The sequence below is a fragment of the Myotis lucifugus genome, unplaced genomic scaffold (assembly GCF_000147115.1).
Source record: "Myotis lucifugus unplaced genomic scaffold, Myoluc2.0 scaffold_0, whole genome shotgun sequence".
In the NCBI taxonomy this organism is placed as follows: domain Eukaryota; kingdom Metazoa; phylum Chordata; class Mammalia; order Chiroptera; family Vespertilionidae; genus Myotis; species Myotis lucifugus.
Genome location: NW_005871048.1, coordinates 47,411,362 through 47,436,438, shown reverse-complemented (window position 1 = coordinate 47,436,438; position 25,077 = coordinate 47,411,362). Strand labels below are relative to the sequence as shown.

The 25,077-nt window shown below is 37.4% G+C and overlaps 1 protein-coding gene across 1 annotated transcript in view; it reads right to left on the bottom strand.

Annotated features, from left to right (window-relative positions):
• Positions 1 to 25,077, bottom strand: part of DEPDC1B (DEP domain containing 1B) — a 62,682-nt gene that overhangs the window by 13,906 nt on the left and 23,699 nt on the right. Inside the window, exons 3-7 of the mRNA XM_006081428.3 lie at positions 17,977 to 18,112; positions 14,378 to 14,505; positions 13,619 to 13,749; positions 11,474 to 11,521; positions 7,224 to 7,364 (exon numbers count right to left, since the gene is read on the bottom strand). Of these exons, the coding sequence (XP_006081490.1) occupies positions 7,224 to 7,364; positions 11,474 to 11,521; positions 13,619 to 13,749; positions 14,378 to 14,505; positions 17,977 to 18,112 (584 nt within the window). The remainder of the gene's footprint in view (positions 1 to 7,223; positions 7,365 to 11,473; positions 11,522 to 13,618; positions 13,750 to 14,377; positions 14,506 to 17,976; positions 18,113 to 25,077) is intronic.

The following is a 25,077-nucleotide window of genomic DNA, read 5'->3' as shown; positions in this document are numbered from 1 at the left end:
TTCATCATTGGATGGACATTTCAGTTGTTTCTACTTTTTGGCTATTCTGAGTAATGCTGCTATGAAATTCATGTACAAGTTGTGTAGGCATATGTTTTCAATTATTTGGGGTATAAAACTAAAAGTAGAATTGCCAAATCAAATGGTAATTCCATATTTAACTTTTTAAGGAACCGCGAAAAGTTTACAAAATGGCTGTGTCATTTGACATTCCCAATACTCTCAACAATAAAGATTTTTTAAAAAGAAGAGAGAGATTAGGTCATTTTCCCAAATGCACAGCTAGTTAGTGGTTCTGAGCCCATATAGTTTAGGGCATGGACTCCTAAATACTGTGCCACTTTTTCCATGTGGTCAATTATTTCCTAAGGATAAGTGCCTAGAAGTAGAAATGCTGGTTCAAAGAGTAACACAAACATTTAATAAGCAGATAGTCAAAGAAAATACCATTCTACATTCTTCAATTTGGGGGCAAGGATTAGAGACAATAAAAAGCACAAAGAATTTCTGAACACAGCTAAAACTGAAACTAGCTCTTTTATACCAAGGAGGACACTTCAAAACAATTTCCTTGAGAGTTCAAAATGAAAGCCAGGTGATAACTACTGCTAGTTTCCTCTCATAAAGTAAAAAATAGAATGTAGTTTATGCCTGAAGAAACTCACACCACTTTAAAATGCTAATTTCACAATAGAAATGAATATAACTCTATAACTCAATATGAGCCACAGTTAAAAGGCATTTTTAATCTAAGTGTAAAGAACAAACCATGTGTTGTTTTAGCTAAGCATAAAGGACAAACCATGCATAATATAAGCATCTGTCATAATGAACTATTAATACTAGTAATACTTGAGCAATATTATACTTTCTGAGAAGCTTTCACATTCATTAAATCCTCACAATCACCTTACTATATAGGTAGGTAGAGATAAAAGTTAGAGGTGTGTGTGTTTTTTTAAGTAGTTTACAACTAAAATTAAGAAATATATTTTACATCATACCAATACATATGCATATTCATAGGTGTATAAAACAATAATATTTATAAAAATACCTATTCTTACTACATTTTATACACTCTGATATTTTATTATTATTCTACTAGAGGCCCGGTGCACGAATTTGTGTACCAGTGGGGTCCCTCAGCCTGGCCTGCGGAATCAGGCCGAAACCGGCTCTCCAACACCCCCCCGAGGGGTCCCAGATTATGAGAGGGCACAGGCCAGGCCGAGGGACCCCACTGGTGCATGATCGGGGCCGGAGAGACACTGAAGGTTGGCCAGCCAAGGAGGGACTGTGGGAGGTCTCCAGGGTATGTCCAGCCTGTCTTGCTCAGCTGGACCCCAGCAGCAAGCTAACTTTCGGTCGGAGCGTCTGCCCCCTGATGGTCAGTGCACATCATAGCGACTGGTTGACCAGTCAACTATCTGCCCCCTGGTGGTCAGTGCACATCATAGTGAGCGGTTGAGCGGCCTTAGCATATCATTAGCATATTACACTTTGATTGGTTGAACAGCTGACTGGTCAACGGGACACTTAGCATATTAGGCTTTTATTATATAGGATGTCTTTTTTTTATTTCTTAATGCTATTCTATCACATAGATTTCACATCCAACACCCAGTTTCTGAAATAATGGCTTAGGGAACTACTGAGTTTGAACTGAGACTCTTGTATAACAAACATCCAGGAATACACAGCCAGAAATCAGACATATACTCTGGTCTTGATTTTAGGAGATAGATCTGAGATGAGGATAAGAACTGAAAATACTCAGCACATGGGTAATTCATGAAGTGGTATGGATGTATCAAAGAGAAGATAAAAGGGCTGAGGTTTGATATATCTATAATAACTTAAGTCCTTCCTGGCATCCGGTCCCAAGGATGTTATTCTTCAGTCTGTTCAAATGCCAAAGCAGGACTCACTTTTAGTTCTGCCTTTGAATCTTGGAGTGCTATGTATTGCTTTCCTCAGTTCAAATACATGTAGGAATACTTAGATTCTCAAAAATAATTTAATTTGTGCTCTCTATTTTTGTTCCCTAATTTCTTTCTCATTGCTGACCATTACCCTAATCTTTTTTCCCCCTTTCAATAAAAGCTTACTAACAAAAGCACACTACAGGATTCAAAAAAAAAAGATCGTAAGAGAACGCAGCTATAAACACAGTTGAACTCAAGAGACATCTTCAGCAAGTATTTTCGGGTTCTTCAAGATCATAAAGTATTACTGATATTAAGGAGTGTCTTGGTTTTTTAGGTTCAGTTTTAAGAACTTCTGAAGAAAATTAGCATTCTATTCTCATTTTCAGACAAAGAGTTTTAATGTTATAACTATTTTATCATTTTGATTCATTTCATTTTCCTAAAATGGCAGCTAAAAGAGTAACTTTCTCATCTTTCACCATTTCTACAATCTCAATGTCATCATAAAAATACTGAATCTTCTTTCTCTCGAGAAAATGTCATAGGCCTTCTGTAGCCCCATAGGTAACTTGTTTCCTTTTCAGAATGATATAATAGTGTTTATTTCAATCATAGATTGTAAAAATCCATCACAAATAATTTTATATAAAAATCTTCCTATCATTTGAAAGAAGAAATGACTAGATAGCAACATATGATTATCCTATCTTAGTTTATGCATTGTTCTAATTTTTGTAGTTTTCAAAACAAAAATAAAAGGTATTTATTTTTGGGCCTGGCCGGTGTGGCTCAGGGGTAGAGTGTTGACCTATGACCTAGGAGGTCACGGTTCAATTCCCAGTCAGGACACATACCCACGTTGCAGGCTCAATCCCCAGTGGGGGACAGGCAGGAGACAGCAGATCAATGATTCTCCTTCATCACTGATGTTTCTCTCTCTCTCCCTCTCCCTTCCTTTCTGAAATCAATAAAAAATATATATTTTTAAGAAAGATACTTTAGTAGGAAAATAAGTTTTGCCCATTGCACTAAGTTTTATATCTATTAGTATGTCAGGCATTACTGCCATTTATCAATGAGAAAACTGGGGCCCAAAGTCAATACAACTAGGTCAACAAACCACGTTACCTGAGTTTGGAAATGTTTTCAATGATGAAATAAGAATAAAATAATAAAAAGGTCATTAAAAATCCACCAAATTATCTGAGTTTTTTCAGTCATGAAAACATTTTAATATTTAGCTGTATTGAGGAATAATAAGTGTAAATAATTCAATACTCAAAGAAACCCAACTGTCCCTTAAGACAGAAATAAATGAAATCAAAATCAATGAAAATTTATAATATTCTATTATCATTAGAGGTTAGGTGACACTTTGGGCATGATGACCTTCCCTTGTTGTCCTCCCTATCATTCCCCAATGGTTATATCAGATTTTTATTTTCAAATAATTAGGAAAACAAATTTTCATTTTTTAAAAATAGACCCAATCATTCCACTAACATGTGTAATGTTAACAATAAGCTATTCCTTATGAAAGCCTCAAAAAAGAAGTGAAATATGAAGACTTTTAGAGAGCCTGGAGTTCCCAGAAAGGCCACTGGGCCCATGTCTGTTCAGCCAGGGAACAAGAGATTCAAAAAGGGTTTGTTGCAGTTTTGAACAACCAAAGGAATAAAAAAACATGTCAAGTTTCATTTTCACTGAAAAGAGATATAAAAAGGAAAAGGTTTATACTAAGCCTAAAGAATTCAGACTACACATCAATTGGAAAGAATACCCTGCCTAAAGAAAGACACAGCAAGAGAGACTATTTCTCTACAGGCTTTTAAAGAAAGGCAAACAAGACGCCTTTGTGAATTGCTTATAAGTGGATATAGATTCACCCACGTACAAGATGATGCCCTTTCCTACAGGAAGAGTCTCAATGCTTTAGCATATTTATGACTTCTTTTGCCTTTATGCTTAGAAAGTCCTTCATCTACCCCCAAATCAGATAAATATCAACTATATTTTAGAATTTGAATTTTTTACATTTAATTCTCTAACACAGCTGGAATTTATCCTGCTGAATGGTAGGAGAAAAGTATTAAATTTTTTTCCAAAAGTTTTTTCAATCATCCTAGTGACTAACAGTATGCTTATAAATATCTTATGTGTTTAGTTATAACCAGGGAATACCTAGGCATTTCTCTAAATTTCCACCTTTAAGGAGTACCTAATGCCACTTTTACCAACAATCTAGACATAACTGTAGTCCTTACATTTGGAGGTGATTCAATATCCCTACCTTGGCCCAGCTGCATCTTTAAAAGCTCCAGTCATAAGCAAGACCAAGGCCCTGAGAGCAGAGAGCATCACCAGTAAGAACTTTGGACTAAAATGGACAAGAGCCCTCTGTCTGATCAAGCACACTACCGAGGCACTCTCTGAAAAGAAGAAGAAAGAAGAAAGAACAAGAAAGAAATAAGAGAAAAGAAGAAGAATCAAAGAATAGAAAACTATCCTTATAGATATTTCTAGGTTAAAAACATAGGAGGAGATCTCAACCTATTGAGTAAGGTGATCCAATATATAATCAGTCTATTGAATTTCAATGGCATTTTATAAACTTAACATTTAGAAAGAAGGGAACAGCAAAGAGCTACTATCTCAGTCTTACAGCCTACTAGCAAATAAACCAGGAGTCTTGGGCTCAACTGCCTACAAAAACAGATAAATAGAATAAAGAAGCAAAGGGGATTAAGTGAACTGGGCTTTAGAGTCTGAAAAGCAATGGGGAGAATTGGAGACTTGGCAAACTGGAATTCATGTACCTGAAACACTTGCTCCTTCTAGTGGAGACACTACACAGCTGCAGCAGTTTGTGCCACTCAAAATTCAAGCCCAGAATTGCCAGATCCTCCCATTTTTCTAAAGAATCCAAAATTATAAATTCTTACATGAATTTCTTATTTCTTAGAGTTTGGCAACTAATTAAATTTCTTTTCAAAACATACAGGCCACATGTATGTATGAGCCAGATTGGCCCACAGAACACTACAGGGCACCCAATGTTCACAAGTACTCTACCCTGCTCCCATGCCCTATGTGCTTCCTTACTATCTGCTGCCTCTTTCCTCAATATGCCAAATTATTGCAAGCTTCACAGAATCTAGGGTGTGTGTGGAGTGTGAATAAAGGATGCTATTCTGCCTCATGCACCCAATTCAAGGGTCAGATGAACTCTGATCTTAATACAAGGAACTGTCATTTTGGAAATAAAAATTAATTATTATGGACAATTATGTTAGGTCAGACCACTGAGCCAAATTAAATAATTTTTTTAAAATTATAAGTAAAGAATAAGTCTTACATCTCTGAAAAGTCCTTTTTTTTTCTTTTAAGAACCCTTAGATGTCTTGTTTCATATATCAAAAAATGGTTAACTGCTCTCAATGTCACAGCTTTGGCATTAGCTAGCATTATTTCATGCTAGAGGTCAAAGAATAGACCTCAAAAGAAATTCATTAACAAAACTGAAAATCATTTCCATTGAAAATGCTGTACAATTTTTAGCTTCTACACAAAATTGATTACCTACTTTAAAATATGTTTATCTAATGGCATCCTATTCCAATCAATGTAAGTCAAAACATTTAAGGAATGAGTTAACCCTCCTAAGATTCAACCTACACATCTAGTTTGTAGATACACAGTTTCTAGGTATCTTTTTCCACAGGCTCTAACAGGATTTCTATATTAAATAATCTTTGTTAATCATATAAACAAATTATAGCCTATCATAATCTAGAAGACTTTCTTCTTTTACTACATAAGGATGTGGTTTTTAATGCAGGGTGTCTCAAACATATTCACTTAAGAAGGACTGCATCAGCCCTGCTAGTGGGGCCCAATGGTTGAGCGTTGACTTATGAACCAGGAGGTCATGGTATATTCCTGGTCAGGACATATGCCTGGGTTGAGGCTTGATTCCCCCACCCCAGTGTGGGGTATGCAGAAGGCAGCCAATCAATAATTCTCTCATCATTGATGTTTCTACTATATCTCTCTCAGTCTCCCTTCCACTCTGAAATCAATAATGTCTCTCTGAAAACAGATTCACCCTTATGTACATGATTTATAACTGTTGTTTTTGTTTATTATCAGGAAACCTACAAAATCTTACAATTTAAAGTACTGTGCTATGAGATCAGGTAAATTATTCACATATTGTTAATACTTTATTTTTCTAGGATACTATGGCAACATCCATACTTTCCAAGAAGGAAGTAAAACTAAAAGGAGGAGAAAGGTGAGAAAAGAAAATGGGAAGATTGCTAACCCCACAATACTCAAATGCAAGAGTATTCTAATTTGTAAAAATTTACATAATAGAGGATGATTCCCACACAATGGTCTGGTTATTAAAGCAAACCTTTCGACAAGAAAACAGTAGTATTTTTGAACAATCGTAACAGCAAGAGGAAAATCTGGTTTCCTAGAAAAAGAAACAGTTTCAGAAAGACCCACAGCAAATGTTGATTTTTTTTCCCTTTTCAACGTGTTTTCTTTTTATTTTTTTAATATATTTTTATTGATTTCAGAGAAGAAGATAGAGGGAGAGAGAGATAGAGACATCAATGATGAGAAAGAATCACTGATTGGCTGCCTTCTGCACGCCCCCTACTAGGGATCAAGCCTGCAACCCTGGCCTGTGCCCTTGACCAGAATTAAACTGGGATGCTTCAGTCCACAGGCCAATGACCTATCCACTGAGCCAAACCGGCTAGGGCTCACCATGTTTTCTTGACAGTGTAAATTCTGAAGAACAAATCTACGTAAGGAATAGCAACAAGTTTTACAAATGATCAAGTTACTATATTTTGCATGTCACAAATAACAAATAGCTCTATAAAAATCTGTTCCTTCCATAAAAATTAGATTTCTAAACGAAAATACACCTTTCAAACCTATTTATGACATCACAACCAGAGTAGCAGATTTACTCATGAACAGTAAATGTCAAATTTACATTCTTCTCTCTCAACTAACTCATACCTTTTTGTACAAAAATGACATACAACATACTATTCTTTCTTAAGAAATAATTAGTAGTCCTTGCTTTGAGTTTCATAATAGAGCTTAACCATTTTCATTTCCCCCTTTAAGGGCAGGACACCAACTAGGCAAGTACCTTTTAGTTTTTATTTCAAAAACACTATGGAAGTTTGGCTAATGGGGTCTCATGATAATGAAAATGAAATGATTCAATATTCAATGCAGATAAATGCTCATTATATTCCAACTTACCTAAAACACTGACAAAGGCATCAAAAAGATGAAATGTAAGCAGAGGCTCTTTCAAGTGACCATAGTAGTCTGCTATGGTCTTAAAGACATCTTTCTCAAATCCTAAGTACATAGGCTGCTCCAAATCTGAACAATTAGGCCCTATTGAAAAAAGAGAATGAGATAGAAAGAGAAACATTAACAGGGCACCCATTAAGTACTAACCTCTGTGCATATGTGTGTTCTGTACAGATATTCAAGATCAGAAAAGTTTTCATGGGGAAAACTTACATAAAATAAATTGACATTATACATTTTGCTTACACAAATATGACAGAAAAGTTTTCATGGGGAAAACTTACATCAAATAAACTGACATTATACATTTTGCTTACACAAATATGACAGAAAAGTTTTCATGGGGAAAATTGACATTAAATAAATTGACATTATACATTTTGCTTACACAAATATGATTTATGTCTACATTAAAATCTATTATAACACAATGAGAAAAATCACTGGCTTACTTCCATTTTAAAAGAAACCCACTCTTTCTTTTATGTCCTTCTGAAAGACATTTTTATTAAATGAAAACAATAATAATATTCTTTGAAATATTCAATATTTTCCTAGTCTTGACAGTTAACCATAACAATTAGCTCATGATAACAATTAGCTCACACGTGTAATAGATAAATTACAAAACAATCTTAAAGCTTTTCATTATTTTATCATTGCTAAATTATAATATTCTAGAGTCAGAGTTGAGTGAAATTATCAAGTTCTGTCTCTAAATTATTTCAGACTGATTAAGAATTTATACATTGTTTCTTATAGATATTTTGAAAAGGGGATTTTACATTATGTCTTTCATTCTGATTATAAAACTCTCTACTCAATCCCCAACCAACCATCAAAAGATAGTTTATCAAGCAGATATTGCAAAGTTGGAGTAACTATAAGAAGCCTGGAACAACCTCGTTCTAGCCCTACCCTATGCCAGCAACAAGGCAAAGATCCACTTGTATTTGGGACCAAAGAGGAACAAGAAATGCTTAGCTCTCTTCAGAGTTGGCAGCAAATGCCCGGAACAATACCTACAGAGACCACAGATTTACATTGTTAAGTGGAGAGATAAACTAGAGCTGCCCATGTCCTTCAGGGAAATGGCAAGCAATCCCATGAGGAACAGTTTGGCCAGCCTTCTCTATTTCCATCACCACATGGAAGAAAGAAGTTTAATTGCACTGGCCAGTTCCAGGCCAGCAGAACACAAGACTCAACAACTGTACCCAAAGAGATCTCTTCCCTCAGGAGAATGAAAGATGAAGCCAATAAAAACTGAAAGGAAATTCTAACTACAGAACTGCTATGACTAGAAAGGATCAAACTGAAAAAGACAAGCATTCTGGGCCTTCACATTTCAAGGAAATTGAACATAGTGAATATGGCTTTTTGTTGGTCTCTCTAAAAAATGCTTCTTACCTCTTAATATTCTGTACACTTCTAAAATAATTTGGCTAAAATAATAAAAATTTTGAAAGATTTTTATGTGGTACCACATTAACCTAGCAGCAAACAACCACCATTTTTTGCTTGTTTCCTCCTCTAAAATATTACAGTCTAAGGCAAGTGAAATGCTATCGTTAGTTTGATATGTCTCAGCAAGCAAACACATTGCCTTGACTTACTCCCTCCCAGGATAAATATGCAGTTCATTCTAAACAATTGTACCCTTTTGTGAACATTCCATCATTCTTGTTAAAAATATGCAAAAAAAGGGGGGGGGTTTCCTAAAAATACTACTGTATAGTGAGCTCTATGAGAAGAGGCCATATTTCTAAGATCTTTCATTTCTTAATTATCTTGAGCTTCAGAATATTTTTTAAAACTAGTTTTTTATAAATGTTATTCCTGACAGATTTTGGAAGAGTTGTTTGTATCCATTTCTGATTGAATGCTTGCAATCTACACGCACAAAGAAGAAGAAAAAATCACAATTAACCTGATTTTGTATTTATCTGGCATTAGTTCTTCATTCTGCGGTCAACCACAAGGCTAGCCAACAATGAAAGTACCCAGGCCTATGTGTGCATGGTCTACACTAAATGCAAACAGACTTGAAGAAGGGAGCAGCAGATTTATAGCAAAGAAGGCCCTAGGCCTTCAAAATATTATATAATCAGTCTATCCTTTCTGCTCCCTATTAGATGACAACGGGAATCTGGACTGATTAAAAATAAAAAGTGTAAGAAATAGTTCATAACTTTAACAGATTCAAAATAAATTTTGGAGACCAATGAGAATTTGGAAAAATTAATCTATACTAATAAAAGAGAAACATGCAAATTGGTGTCACTCCACTACGCCCACCAGCCAATCAGAGCCACTATGCAAATTAACCCAACAAAGCTGGCGGTTAACTTGCACATGCAGGCGCAGAGCGAAGACTGAAGGTTCCCGCCGGAGTGAAGACTGAAGACTGAAGAGGCCTGGCTTCTCCGCTGCGGCCGGACCAAAGGCCTGGGTCCCAGGTGCCGGAGGAAAACCAGTGCCGGCAGTCAGGGAAAGGAAGGTCTGTTGTGTGAATCTTCGTGCAACGGGCTTCTAGTTATTTTATAAAACTAATCAAAAGGCTGACTTTGCTCTTTGACCACCTTGTTTTCTTTGACACATAATCAAGCATCTTTATGAATATGCCAACCATCCACTGCACTTGCTACATATGAGACATGTTCCTGTCCCAAGAATTTCCACCTAATATTACACCACCTGACACACATGGAGAACATTACTGAGTCGCTCCTCACATCTTTCCTCTCCATTGATGAGCAATTCCAGTTATTCTAACCTTTTCTGCAGAAGTTTGGTGGTTTTATGTATACATCTTCCTTGAGGGAAAACTATACTCTTCATTAAGTTTTGATCATCACTGAAAATTCAACATTATAGCCACACCGTAATATACACTTTACAACATATTATAGTCTAGATTTGTTATTCTGGCTTCCTCAACCTCCAAGTCCTAAGTTTGCCAGGAAATCAGAAATGGGCCATTTAACCTCCCATTTACACCTTCTATCTTGTCACTGCCAACTCTGGCCAAATATATAATTTAAACTTAAGTGATTTCAAATGATTGAGCAAGAATAAAAATCACTCTCCCAAGGTAAAACCATAGAACTCTACATCTCAGAGGTTCCAAAATATAAACCAAAACTGGCCAATATTTTTAATAGTTAATTATACATGGAAATCTTTGGGCTTCACATAAACTAATGTTGCTATTCACACTCAGAATGATAATATATAATCATTTTTTATATATCAACAGTGAGATCACCCACTATCATCTGAATAGTTATTTTAATTTCATTCTATAATCAAACAAAACAAACTTCAGTTAAGTAATAGAGTCTACTAATTCAAGAATTTATACACCTATCTCTGCTCATACTAGTCTCACCCAAAAGGGAAGAAAGAAACTACCTCTCTGCAGTGATCTGTGATGCTTCAAAAGACCCAGAGAATATCACCGCTATCCGTCAGCCAAATAACTAGAATTCTTCTTGTTAAAACCATTGGTTTGAGTTAAGCCATTAACCATTAAAATCCCTTCTTTGGGTCAAGCCTTCTGAAAATCCCCCCAAAACAGTAATATTAAATGAGATACTACAATTATTTGTTGTTTCACAGTGCCTGTGATATCCAATCAAGTGATATAATCTGATCAAGTGATATAATTCTTAGGATAATTGAATAAAGTAGGTATCAACTGCCTATGAAATGGATTTTGTATGCCTATGAAAAACCTCAAAGGGACCACCCTGATACAGGTGCCTTCATCGTACATCCAAATTACTAAAAGTCTTTCTTGCTTCTCTGCATTCTTCTCCTTCCAAACTATCTTGCATACCAATCAGATTAGTCTTCTAAAACATTTCTCTCCCACTTAAACTACTGCCTTGTAAAAAGCCAATAGTAGACAGGATCTGCTAAGCAAACTGATAATGTAAATATAGGACATACTTAGGAACACATGTTTTAGGAATAAAAATCAGACAACAGAAAATGAAAGCACAAATTCCTTTAAACTCATTCTATAATCAGCCCTTTCACTAAGTCACACATTTATCAGTAAAAGTATAGTAATCTCAAAATGATTAACTGCCAGTCACACAGGTTCAGGCCACTGAGCAAAAATATATTCTAATTCAGGGCGCTAATTTCTGTTAATTTCATAAAATTGGCAGACAATAAGTACTTACAATTTGCCAAACACTTCATTGCTGACAGTACCCAATGAGGAAGTTCTTCTGCAGAAAAACAAAAAGATATTTTATTCAATTGCATATAACTCTAGAAATTACATACATAATTGGTATCATAAGAATGTAGTACTTGCCTAAGTAGTATAAAATATATCTGCTAATCAAAATCACCTATTTATGATGTAGAACTTTAAACGATGAAAATTTTTCCTTAGCAGCAGTGGTACAATTGCTTGTATAAATCATGCCTGCAAAATTCTCTAAGGACAAGATGAACTTTTTAAAGCTTTAGTGACAAGAAGAAATTTGATCATTTGTTCCAGGGAAACAAACTAACAAATCAATTACCCTAAGAATTATATCCGGCAATGAAAAAAAGAGGAAAAGCAAAAAGATTAGTCACGAAATGCATTTGTGAAACCAGTTCACCAAAAAATTTAAAAAAAAAAAAAGGTGAATTCTGTATGTCCAATGTCTAATATATAGGTATCACTTTACATGTTTCAATTTTCACAATGTGTTAAGCAAACCAAGTTCTACTGACATATTAGTGTAGGCTATTCATATTAGAACAGCCTTAAAATAATAATGGTTAACACTGCTACAAAAAATCCTAGGTGAGCCATTTGATAGAGTGTTTTCCTCCTTCCTGGCCCTGTCACAGGCATCTGATGAGATGGGCTGGCACTCACGCTTCCACTTCTTCCTCTTCTCTACTTTCGGTAAAATTGAAAAGACACTGGTTGAATTGTTAGACCTAATGAACCTGAGACTTGTGATTGTCCTCCTTGCTGAAGAACTTACTTAATAAGACAAAAAAAAAAAAAATGACTGGTCATCCAACTGGTAGCTAAAAGTATTAATGTTTGCTATACTCAGGAATGTTAAAGTATTTTAGATCTACTTCAAAGGCAACACCCCCCTCATTCTATGTAACTTAATTTTACATGTTGGTATTAACCAGACAACTCATGAATTCACAAATGTATTTCTGTTTCCTGATGTCCTTTATTCCTGATACAGGGGCTGAAAAGGGGAAGTATTTCAAGTTTCAAAGACACATTCTGTTCCTGTCAGGAAACTTGGCCTTGAGCAACCTCTTCCCTCTCACCACTGCTCGGTCTCCTTCTGGTACAGCTCTGTCTGCTGCCAGGAGCCTCCAGCCTAAACTCTAATAAAACCCAAAAGTACTGTACCACCTTCCCACATCCAAAGGTCATTCTAGTTCCAGTTAAATCCCAGGATTAAGTGTTTGAAGTAAAGGAAGACCCAATCAAAGAGACTGTTCAATTCTAGCCCATCCCTTATCCAGGGGAAGGAAGTTGTAAAATCAGTTTGGAGATTCTGGTCCACTACATGTACTCTGAGAGTATTTTTCAAAAATCAGGGCCCTACCCAGTTTGCCTCAGTGAATAGAGCATCAGCCTGCGGACTGAAGGGCCCCAAGTTCAATTCTTGTCAAAGGGCATATGCAGGCTCCATCCCCAGTAGGGGTCATCCAGGAGGCAGCCGATCAAGGATTCTCTCTCATCATTGATGTTTCTATCTCTCTATCCCTCTCCATTCCTCTCTGAAATCAGTAAAAATATATTTAAAACAAAACAGGATAGATAGCTGCTAAATGTTTGTTTTTTTCCTGATTTGTAAACTGGCTTGAGAAAAAAAAAGTATAAAAAATAGTAACACCTTCAACATCTAAAAAGCTACATTTATAGAAAGAAAAAAAGGACATAAACCAAAAGTATCCCAGAAACACTGACATGGAAATATCATAACAAAAAGGTCAATGAGAACCTAAAATCAATCAGATCCCAGGATTCCCCTCAAAACTGACTCAAGCTCTAAGGTAGGTCTTAAACCTACTCACTTTTTAGGGATTTTCTGAGGATAATACAGAACCTTTTAATGCCCATTGTGGCTAATTGAACTGGCCTCTGGATGGATTTTGCTGACGTTTTCACCCCTGAGTATTCATCATTCTATGAAATTTCTTTAACCCAAACAATTAGTTAAAAGGTATCAGGATGTGAGATGAGGGAGTATAAATTTATTTAGGATTTAGAGAAGCGTCAAATAGAAGGTGATAGATCAAGCAGCCAACATATGGATCAACCAGAAACAAAATGGTTTCTATGCACTTACTTGATTTGTCATCAAGGATAACAACTCCCTGCTTGCTCACACTATATACATTATGTATGATGAACTTGGACTTGACAAGTTTAATGTCTAAAACTTCTTCTAAGGAGTCTAGGCCAAGTATTTTCTGTAAACTAAAAAGAAAGATGATAATTACATTATTTAGTTTAATTTTTTTAAAGTCATTATTTACCCCAAATCCTAGCACTGTAAAATATCAATCTTTAAACTGTACTGTGTTGTTTTCTTGCATTTCACCCAATTCTTGTGGGGCAAAAGGCTAGAAAATGATTATGATAGAACACACTGAAAAATATCCTTTTGCCATTAACATATTGCTTTAGAAATTTAATGACGTAACACCTTAAATGCCAAGAAAATTTCATAAGATATTATAAAAACAAGAATTCGCTTATCCAATGATGAGAAACAGCTACTAGTACATCTTTGTGAGAAAAAAACCTGCTATTCACTTTAATTACATAGTACATAAAGTATTTAAAAGACCATATTTCTCATTGTATTTCATTAAGAATTCAGTATTACTAGAAAGTTAAAGAACTTTCAAATTTCTACTCTTAACTATTATATAAATTACACAGAAAATAAACCAGAATCCAGTAAAATTATGTTTGATAAGTAGCACAGCTGCAAATAATGCAAAGTTGACATTTTTATACGTAATTTCAGAAAAATATGCAAAGAATAATGAAGAAATTAGAAAAAAAACTAAAAAGTCTCATTAATATCAAATGCACATACTGTGATAATGTCATAGACTTCCATATCTCTTCTACATTGGCCTCTGTCAGCTGTCTGCGGTAGACAAGGCGGCAAGCCGGCACCTCTCCAATAGCAATGCTGTGACGCTTGTACCACATCTCAGAATTCTGATAGCAGGGAGGGGAGCAGAAAGAAAGAATATTTCAATTGACAGTGGTATTGTTTTATAAGAAATTCTTTAATTTTGTTATTTGTAATTTGATTTAAATAAAAAGAAATAAAGTAACTTTCTTTGCATGCAGTGCAGAGAAATATAGTTTGGCTACTAAAGATCAGGTCATATTATAAATTAATATTCAGGAATTACAAAAGAACTATTGATGATAAGCATGACATTTCCTGTGGGAGTTCCAAATAATCACGAGAAGTAGCAATGAAATAAAATTTTATTATTTCTAAATTAAGTAGAATACCTATCCAAGTTCATACACTGTCCAAATTGAATGATTATTTAAAATAAAAATTATATGATATTCAAGAGTTCTCTCATTTTTGTAAGCAAAGATCAAATAAGTACAATGTTGAATAGCAGCCCCCAGACCATAGGCATGTGCAAAAGGCAGGTAAAATAAACCTCCTCAGAGAACAGCTGGAGATGGCAAGGAGGAAAACTAATACACAACAAAAATGATTAATTAATTAATATCTGGATGATATTATGGGTATTTTTTCTTTTGTCACTGCCTGTAAACAATTCTTTTAAATACATTACTGAGTACCTGTGTGAACTCACTTGATTCTCGAAACAATCCTACCCCAGAGGGGTATTATCATCCCAGTTCCACCCAAAAGAACACTGAGACAGAAACACAATGAATGAAATAGACACGAGCTCAAATAGGTAGAAAATGGAGGAGCCAAGATTCAAGAGCCCACACTCTTACTTTCCACATTATACTGCCACCCTCAGCAAACACAAAAAATAAATTTATGTATTTTGTTTTATTTGATACTAGAGGCCCAGTGCACAAAATTCGTGCGCGGGAGAAGAGGGGTTCCCTCAGCCCAGCCTGCACCCTCTCCAATCTGGGACCCCTCAGGGGATGTCCCTCTCACAATCCTGGACCGCTGGCTCCTAATCGCTCACCTGCCTGCCGGCCTGATAGCCCCTCATTGCCTCTGCGTGCTGGCCTGATCGGCCCTAACTACACCTAGCTGCCAGCCAGGTCGCCCCCAACTGCCCCCTCCATGCCAGCCTGGTCGCTTCTAACTGCCACCCCAGCCGGCCTGGTCACCCCTTACTGCCCCCCCTGCTGGCCTGGTCGCCCCTAACTGCCCCCCCACCAGCCTAGTCGCCCCTCACTGCCCCCCCTGCTAGCCTAATCACCCCCAACTGCCCCTCCTACTGGCCTGGTCGCTCCCAACTGCCCCCACTACCAGCCTGGTCGCCCGTCATGGCCCCCCCCTTGCCAGCCTGGTCGCCCCACACAGCCTGCTGTTCAGTCGTTTGGTCGCCCCTCACAGACCCCCTTGCCGGCCTGGTCACCCCACACAACCTGCTGTTCAGTCTTTTGGTCATCCCTCACTAACCCCCCTGCTGGCCTGGTCGCCCCATGCAGCCTGCTTGTTCAGTTGTTTGGTTGTCCCTCACTAACCCCCCTGCTGGCCTGGTCGTAGGCAGCCATCTTGTGAGGGCGTGAGGGTTAATTTGCATACTACCGCTTTATTACATAGGATAATGGCTAGGCAAGAGAGAAGATAGTACAAAACAAAAACCAACAAGCAAAATGGAGAAAGTAAGAAATAAAAAATGAATAATAAGCTCAAGTTCTTCAAGATCTATTATTAACGCCATCATTCTAACACCTATAATCAGGGAAACAGATCCTGCTCTGCCATTCCTTCTTTGGACAATTCTCAAGAAGTAGCAGTCTAGGCTTTAGTGGAATTCTAATAAGCAGGGAGCTTTCAAACTTCTACCACTCCATTTAAGGGGGAAGTATGAGAAAAGGCAAGACAACAGTTATCAAAACAAATGTAGATTCAGATGACCAGGAAAATGATACACTGGGGGTGGGGAGGTGGATGAATCGAGACACTGGTATACCACTTCAGGGATCCTGAAAGATTTGAAACTGAATAGAAGATAGAAGTCACTGTCATTGGTGCATTAAAGTATGCTAAAGAGCAGTTGGTTTTCCTAGAGGTAATACCAGGAATATTACGACTTTGAAGAACCAAATAGAACAGAAAAGGAAAGTTATTATTGATGACATAAACACACATTAATTTAATATGGGATTCTATCTCTTTTGTTGAATAACAATTCTACAGATGGGGTCATATTAGTTGTTTAAATGTGAATGTGCAAAAAACAATATACCTTATCTCATAGAGCTTATATTTTCATTTTCTCTAGGATAGGGACTAGCAAGCAGACCTTAATTAAGTGTTCCTTATTAGGAATTAAATAGTCCTCAAATACCCTTTGTGCTCACTCTTTCAGAATAGTTCCACTATGTTTTCTATTAACTATGTTTGTATTGTTATGCTTCACTAGACTTTGAATCCTTTTAGAACAAAACTGTACCATATATTACTCTATCTGTAGAGTCTAGCACAATGCAAGGCACACAGTAGACACTCAATAAATCTTTGTTGAGTGAATAACTTAATGACTTCCAAATAGGACCGCTCCCCTAAGTTCCATCACCATTATCTCCATCTGCCTATTAGACACTTCATTTAATACAACCCAACTGCCTATTAGACACTTCATTTAATACAACCCAACTTTATCAACAAACATATTTAAAACCAAATTCATCACTGTCCCTGACATATCTGTAAGCCCTATAGAGTCCCCATTTCTGTCACCAGTGTCACTTTTTCTTGAATTATCTTTGATACAGCCTAAGCTGCTTAACTATATTCTCCAAACTGAAATAATACAACTTCTTCAGATATTTTTTTCTTTTCATTACATTGCCGAAAAATGTTTACATCAAATCTTTGCAAACAAAAGCATGAATTGGACATCATATCAGACTAAATTAATTTAACACATTGGTGTTACTATAATTTTTAAAAACTGCCATACAAAATTTGTCTCTACGTTTTATTTTTTAAGCATTATTTTAATCTTGGTAGTCTTTAATGGGGATATTTTAAAGAAAAAGAAGGTCCCCAAAAAAGTTCATTGCATAATCAGCATATCAGATTCTACCTTTGTTCACATTTTGTGTAGGGCTCATTCCACAATACTCCATGCCCCAACCTTCTCACTCTCAACTGGTGATAAAGTTCAGGAGAAGGAGACAAAGAGGGAAAAGAACAAATTATAGAACTGAAAGGAAAAGAATAAAGGAGTTTTAAGAGAAAACTTTTTAGTCTGAACATATGTAAACAGCTACCATATATTCAGTCGAAACCTCAATGGGCAAGAGTGATAAAATGCAAAACTTAGTCTTTCTTTATTATTGGTTTCTCAGCTATTGACACATAAGGTATTATTTTAAAGTACTTTCAGACCATAGTTCATAAGGAACTGACAGAGAACTGGACTAAGCCTGGTGGTTCACAGACTACTACTTATTCTCCCTGCTGTTAGCCATCAGTCTTTTAGTAATGGCACTTACCATCACAAGAGGCCTTACTGGGATGTTCTCTTGTGACATGCCTGGTGGGGGGTCATTCCATTCTGGAAATTTAATAGCATCCTTTTGGTATGGGGGCCTCTTTGGATATGGTTTCAAGGGTGAGGAAGGAGGAAATCTAAAAACCAAGAAGAAAACTATTATTATTATAGTCAGTGAAAGACAACACAGATATTTTAACAATAATCATTTCTTGTATCCTTGAGAATTTATATAAAAGCAAACGTCATATACTAAATGAGTTCATACTTAATCAAATCATTATACATAGCTAACTATACCCAACAATATGATTTTTTAAAAATATTCATTCAGGCCAGCTGGTGTGGCTCAATGGTTGAGCAACGACCTATGACCCAGGAGGTCACAATTTGAGGCCTGGTCAGGGCATATGCCCAGGTTGCGGGGCTAGGTTCCTAGTGTGGGGTGTGCAGGAGGCAGCCAATCAATGATTCTCTCTCATCATTGATGTTTCTATCTCTCCCTTCCTCTCTGAAATCAATAAAAATATATTTTAAAAAATATATTCATTCAGCCCTGGCCAGTGTAGCTCAGTTGGTTAAACATCATCCCACACACCAAAAGGTCACAGGATCAATTCCCAGTCAGGGCACATCCTCAAGTTGCACGCTCAATCCACAGTCAGGGTGTGTGTGGGAGGCAGTCAATTGATGTTTCTCACATTGATGTTTCCTCTCTAAAATAATAAACACTAATTTAAAAAAAAATTCATCATGCCCATCCAATAACATTTGTGAAGAAAAACAGGAATCAAGCATATGACACATTTTTAAATAAATAGAATTTATTCTCTTACTATTTGACTTTCATGATTAAATATGTTCTTAATGGGATGCCCAAGTAAGCCATTCCTTTCACCTAGCTCAAAATCTTTACTGCCTCATAACTCTAGCCAAAATTTATAGATGATAAGCATGCAAATAGAAATTGATAGATAAGTCCTCAGTAATACTTGCTAAGAAAGCATAATACTTGCTAAGGAAGCATATATTATAACAAAAATCATATGATCTAACATTCATTTTTATAACTACTTCTAATAAAGATTAATGCTCCTTCCCTAAAATATCCAATACTTCACACTGAGATTGAAGCTTTGGTCTAGAAATTCAGCTCCAAGGAGGTAAAAGCTGTGCAATGTCATTATTCTGACTTTCAATAATCCACTGTTCCTATCCCTCATAGGTTTCAACAGCATTACTCCTAAACTAACACATAGAAGCCTAAATACAATCTAACTCTCTTTAAACAAGTCTAGACCATACCTGATAAAGAACAACAGAAATGTAATTAATACATAATTTACTTAAAGGCTCTTTTTCTGTTAGCTTGTCAGAAAACAACACACTGCATTGCATTGTATTGCATTGCACTGCATTGATGAACCAATGCAAGAACTCTAGTTCCTGATGTTGACATAGAAGTCAGTAGGCAATTAACTTTTTGTTTGTTTTAATCTTCACCCGAGGACATGCTTAGTGAGAGAAAGGGAGGGGGGGGGGAAACACATACATTTATATGAGAGAGAAATATTGATTGGCTGCCTTCTGTTCCAGGGACCAAACTCACAACCCCGATATGTGCCCTGACCGGGAATCAAACCGGCAACCTTTTGGTATACAGGACAACATTCAATCAACTGAGCCACTCCAGTCAGGTGGCAATTAACTTTTTAGTTTGACTTTTTACTTATTTAAGCCAAAATTAAGGCTTAAAATTTTGTCTATGATACCCATAGGAAAAATCATTCAAATAAATTATAGAGATCTTATTCCTAAGACAAATGCAGAAATAAATAATTTTTAAATGTCTACACTTTACAAGGAAACTTCTATCGAGATGAGTCAGAAGAATCACAAATAAAGAGTACTATGGAGAAACAATTCAAAAGCAGTCACAATAGACTTGGAAAAAGATGACTGACCAAGAGAAGCTGAGTTTCATCTTCTCTGAAAACAACATCCAATAACTGCACTTTATTTGAAAGGTCAGTTTTAAGTAAGAAAAAAATGAGGTCTGCAAATCATTAAATCAAGTTAAAAATAAATAAACTGAAAGATAGCTTAAATTTTTGGTATTAAGTTACCAAGGCAGATATCTCCAAATGATTCCAAAATACAAATTAAATTGAACTCTAAAGCCAGTAAAAGTTACCCTAGCTCAGTGGTCGGCAAACTCATTAGTCAACAGAGCCAAATATCAACAGTACTTCTTCAAAATAGACTCGCCCAGGCCGAAAACCGACTTCTGCGCATGGGCCACGAAGTTTCAATCGCACTGTACGTGCACCTGCACGTGGTATTTTGTGGAAGAGCCACACTCAAGGGGCCAAAGAACCGCATTTGGCTCGCGAGCCGCAGTTTGCCGACCATGGCCCTAACTTATAAGTAGAGCATGGCTTATAGAAATCCAGTCCTATGTTTTTTTTTTAGATGCCAACAATCACAACAAAGTCCTATTTCCAGCCAAAGTATAGCATGTAGGCATACATACACACTCACACACATACACTCTCACATTCACATACAATACTGCATATAATTCCAGCAACAATGTAAGGGCAGCAACTACCCTAAGACCATCCTGCCACAAAAAGCAAAACCCATATAGAGATGCCCTGAGGATGAAACCTCATATAGAAAGGAGAGGCCAAAAAGCACAAAGGCACCATGTTTGTAAGCAGAGAAAGAAGCCATTTTTGAAGTGAATTTTCTAGCACAACTGATGGCTTATGGGTAAAGGGCAAACTGCCAAATGAACCTATTCTAAATTTTTGAGCAAAAAAAAAAATAAAAATGAGTAAAATAAAACACTTTAGGCCCTAACCAGTTTGGCTCAGTGGACGGAGCGTCGGCCTGCGGACTGAAGGGTCCCAGGTTCGATTCCGGTAAAGGGCATGTATCTTGGTTGGGGGCACATCCCCAGTAGGCAGCTGATTGATGTTTCTCTCTCATCGATGTTTCTAACTCTCTATCCCTCTCCCTTCCTCTCTGTAAAAAATCAATAAAATATATTTAAAAAAATAAAAAATAATAAAACACTTAAGCCATCAAAATAACACCACAAGGAGACAGCATTTCACTTACCAGACTGGCAAAAATTTAAGTCAGTCAATATCAAATATTTTCTACTGGAATAAAAATTAGCATACTCAGTATGGGAAAGTTTGGCATTACCTAGTAAAGTTGAACATGCATACTGATATATCCTCTAATGTAATTCCACTCCAAGGTAATTCTGGGTATCCTAAAGAAACTTCCACATGTGCAAAAGGAAACAGGTTCATAAATGTTCGTGGGAGCATTGTTTATAAAGCAAAAAAACTGAAAGCAACCCAAATCACCACTAAGAGAAAAACAGATATATTGATATAACAAAATAGAATATAAATGAGAAAATCTCAGAAACTATAATTAAATATATCAATATGGATGAATCTCAAAAATCATGAGAAATATAAGAAAAAATCTGAAAAGCACACACACTCTTTAATATCTTTTATATAAAGTTCAAAACAGAAAAACATTTCAGAAATAAATCAATATACTGTTTATGGATATAAGTGTTAAGTGTTAAAACACTAAAGAGAAGTGAGGGCATGATTAAGACAGAAATGAAGGATACTGATGACCTCTGAGGAAAAGATGCAAATTGTGGGTAAACAGGTGTTCATTTTATCATTATTATATAAATTGTTCAGCTACGAGTTATACATTCTTATATGAAAGATCTATTTTTCAATAAAATTGAGAACATTATAAAAGAACAGTGCTCCCTCTAGTGGGCTACATTTGTTTCTGCTTTATAAATTATAAATTTAATAATAACATGACCATGGACTCCAGAATTTCAAGTTCCTTAGAAATGATCTAGTACAGACTCCACATTTGTACACTGAGGCTAGAAAAGGTACTGACCACAGTTATCATCCAACAAAAAACCCAAGTTTCCTACTGCCACCTCCACTGCCAAATATTGATTGCAAAAAATAATCCTATATAATGAAAGGCTAATATGCCAATTGTTCGACCGGGAATTTGACCACTCTCTATGACGTGTGCTGACCACCAGGAGGTGGCGCGGAACATGGCGGGCATTGGCGATGCAGCGCTGGCAGAGGGCGGCAGTGGAGGCACTGCCGGCCCCAATGGGCCCTCGACAAGAGCAGGACTGTGGCGGGATGGTGGAGCAGGTGAGCAGGCAGCACCAGGCCAAGACAGGTGCGAGCAGGGGCTCGACTGCCCTGCGATCGCCCTGCAGAGGGTGACGAGCAGCAGCGGGGAGCCAGCCCCGATCAATCACCCCGCAGGCAGGATGGTGGAGCAGGTGAGGGGGCGACACCAGGCCATAGTGGGGTGCCAGGCAGGGCTGCAGGGCTGCGAGCCTGGGGGCAAGAGCTGGGGCCCAATCCCACCCCAAGGGACCCCACCCGTGCACTGAGCCTCTAGTAATAATAATAATAATCAGAAAATAATCTATACTAGAATTAGTTTCCTTTGATGAATTTATTTGACACAAATTAGAATTCATTACCTAATCAACGAGGGCATCTAAACCACACAAAAAAATACAGTTTATATTTTAATAAATTTGACCTTTAATTAACAGAGGACACAATGACTTAAACTCCTTACCATAATATATACTGAAATTATTCCATTAGCATCAGCAGAAATTTGCAGCATCTACAGCTTTGGTCAGCCTGAGCCTGCCTCTTTGCCTTCAGAAGTAACCTAAGCCCTTGGTATAAAAAAGCCAGCCGGGCAGTGATTATTATAGGAGTTGACTACTCTGAGACTGACATTTCCCAGACACCCATGGGTTCAGCAAACCCATAGCAATTTTTTCTGGATTTCAAATGTACTCTGTACCCATTCAACATATTCTTCTAGCCCAGTAGTGCTATATAATACTATGCCATTTAAATGCTGAAAACTGCTAATGATTACATTTCACAGTTTTGTTTAAAGGTATATCAGGAACATAAAGTATTTGAGGGCAGAATGAGAGATGCCCTGGCTGATTTTGCTTAGTGGTTAGAGCATCGGCCTGTGGACTGAAGGGTCTCAGGTTCAATTTGGTCAAGGGCACGTACCTCGGTTGCAGGTACCCAACTGGGGCACATGAGGGAGGCAATCAGTCAATATGTCTTTTTCTCAATGTTTCTCTCTCTCTCTGTCTCTCCCCTCCTTTCCATTCTCTTTAAAAGAAAATCAGTTGAAAAAATATCCTTGGGTGAAGATTAACAACAAAAAAAAAAAAAGAAGAAGAAGAAGAATGAGAGGTGAGAAATAATTAGTTGTCAAATGAAGGAAACCTTTGAGCTCCCAGCTCAGAAATCATTCCTTATTCCTTATTCCAAGTGAATAAAGATTCCATTACAAGTAAAGGATCAAATGAGTATTTTTAAGGAGGGGAGAAATATGATCTACAGGGAAATAGCAATTACAATAGCATCAAAAACCATGAACTACTTAAATCTAAATCTAACAAAACTTGTGTTAGAGTCTGTGTACTTAAAGCTACAAAACACTGCTGAGAAATTTAAAACCTAAATAAACCGAGAGATATACCATGTTCGTAATTTGGAAGACTCAATTTTGTTAATTCGTCAAATCTCTGCATACTGATTTACATATTCCACACAATTTCACTCAAAATCTCAACAGAAATTTTTATAGAAATAAGCAAGTTGATTCTAAAATTTATATAAAAAGGCAAAAGAACAAGAACAGCCAAAACAATTTTGAAAAAGAACAAAGTTGGGGGACACACTACCAGAGTTCAAGATTTATTATAAACCCACTGTAATCAACACAGTTGTACTGGAGACAAGCTGGAATATAGGACTCTATATGACGCTGTGTCATCCTATCTAATAAAAGAGAAACATGGTAATTAGCCATACCTCCGCTACCCTTCCCATTGGCTAATCAGGGCGATATGCAAATTAACTGCCAGCCAAGATGGCGGCCGGTAGCCAGGCAGCTTGAAGCTAACAGGAGGCTTGCTTGCTTCAGTGAGGAGGAAGCCAACGTTCCCCGCCTGCTGCTGCCGGCCTCTGAGCTTGCAGTTTGAAACATTGTTACAAATATAGAAGCTAGGAGAAAAAAAATGGCGGAGGCTTAGACGGACGTGTTGGTGCTTTATCCCGGAGCAGATAGGGGCGAGCAGCTGAAACGGGTAACAATCAGCCCGATCAAGCTGGGGAGGCTCAGCTGAGAGGCAGTCTGCAGCCAGGAAAGACAGAGAACTCCTAAAAAATGCGGATGGTTAGAGATTGAGGCTGAAACCTCCCCCTGGGCGCCAGCGCAGCGGCGAGACTGCGCCATCTTGGGTTGCGGCTACCGGTTACCGGCATCCAGAGAACGGCTCCTAACCCAGCGCCTACCAACCCGGAGGCAACGACTCGCAAGCAGCGCGACTACAAGAGCCCAGCGGAGACCTGCATCCCTCCACAAAAAGCAGATTCAAGCAACAGCAGCCTCCTGATCACCATACGCTCTGCCTGGGGAACAGTTGCTGTGTGTGAAGCCTCCCTCCACCAGCCAGAAGAGCCACCACAGCTGTGAACAGCACCCACCAGAGGCTCTGCTATCAACAGAGGAGCCGCTGCTTCCACAACCGCCCAAGGAGCAACCATAGCCCGAGGAGCCACTGCCACCCAGGGAGCAGCCACTGCCTCCCAGGGTCCAGCCACTGAACGATTCAACAACTAGTCATGTCAGTGAGATCAAACATGGGTAGACAAAGAAACCCCCAAAAGAAAGAAAAGGAGAACTCGCCAGAAAAGCAGCTAAGTGAGACAGAGATATGCAACATGACGGAAAAAGAATTCAGAATAAGGTTCCTAGAGTACATGCACCGGATGTTCAAGAAGCAAGAAGAAACAGATGAAAAACTCAACTACTTATGCAAGAAGCTAGAAGAAACAGATGAAAAAATCAACAACTTAAGTAAGTCCCAAGAAGAAATGAAGAGCGACATAGCTTCAATAAAAAACTCCATTGAAAGTATCAACAGTAGACTGGGAGAAGCGGAGGACCGAATTAGTGAATTAGA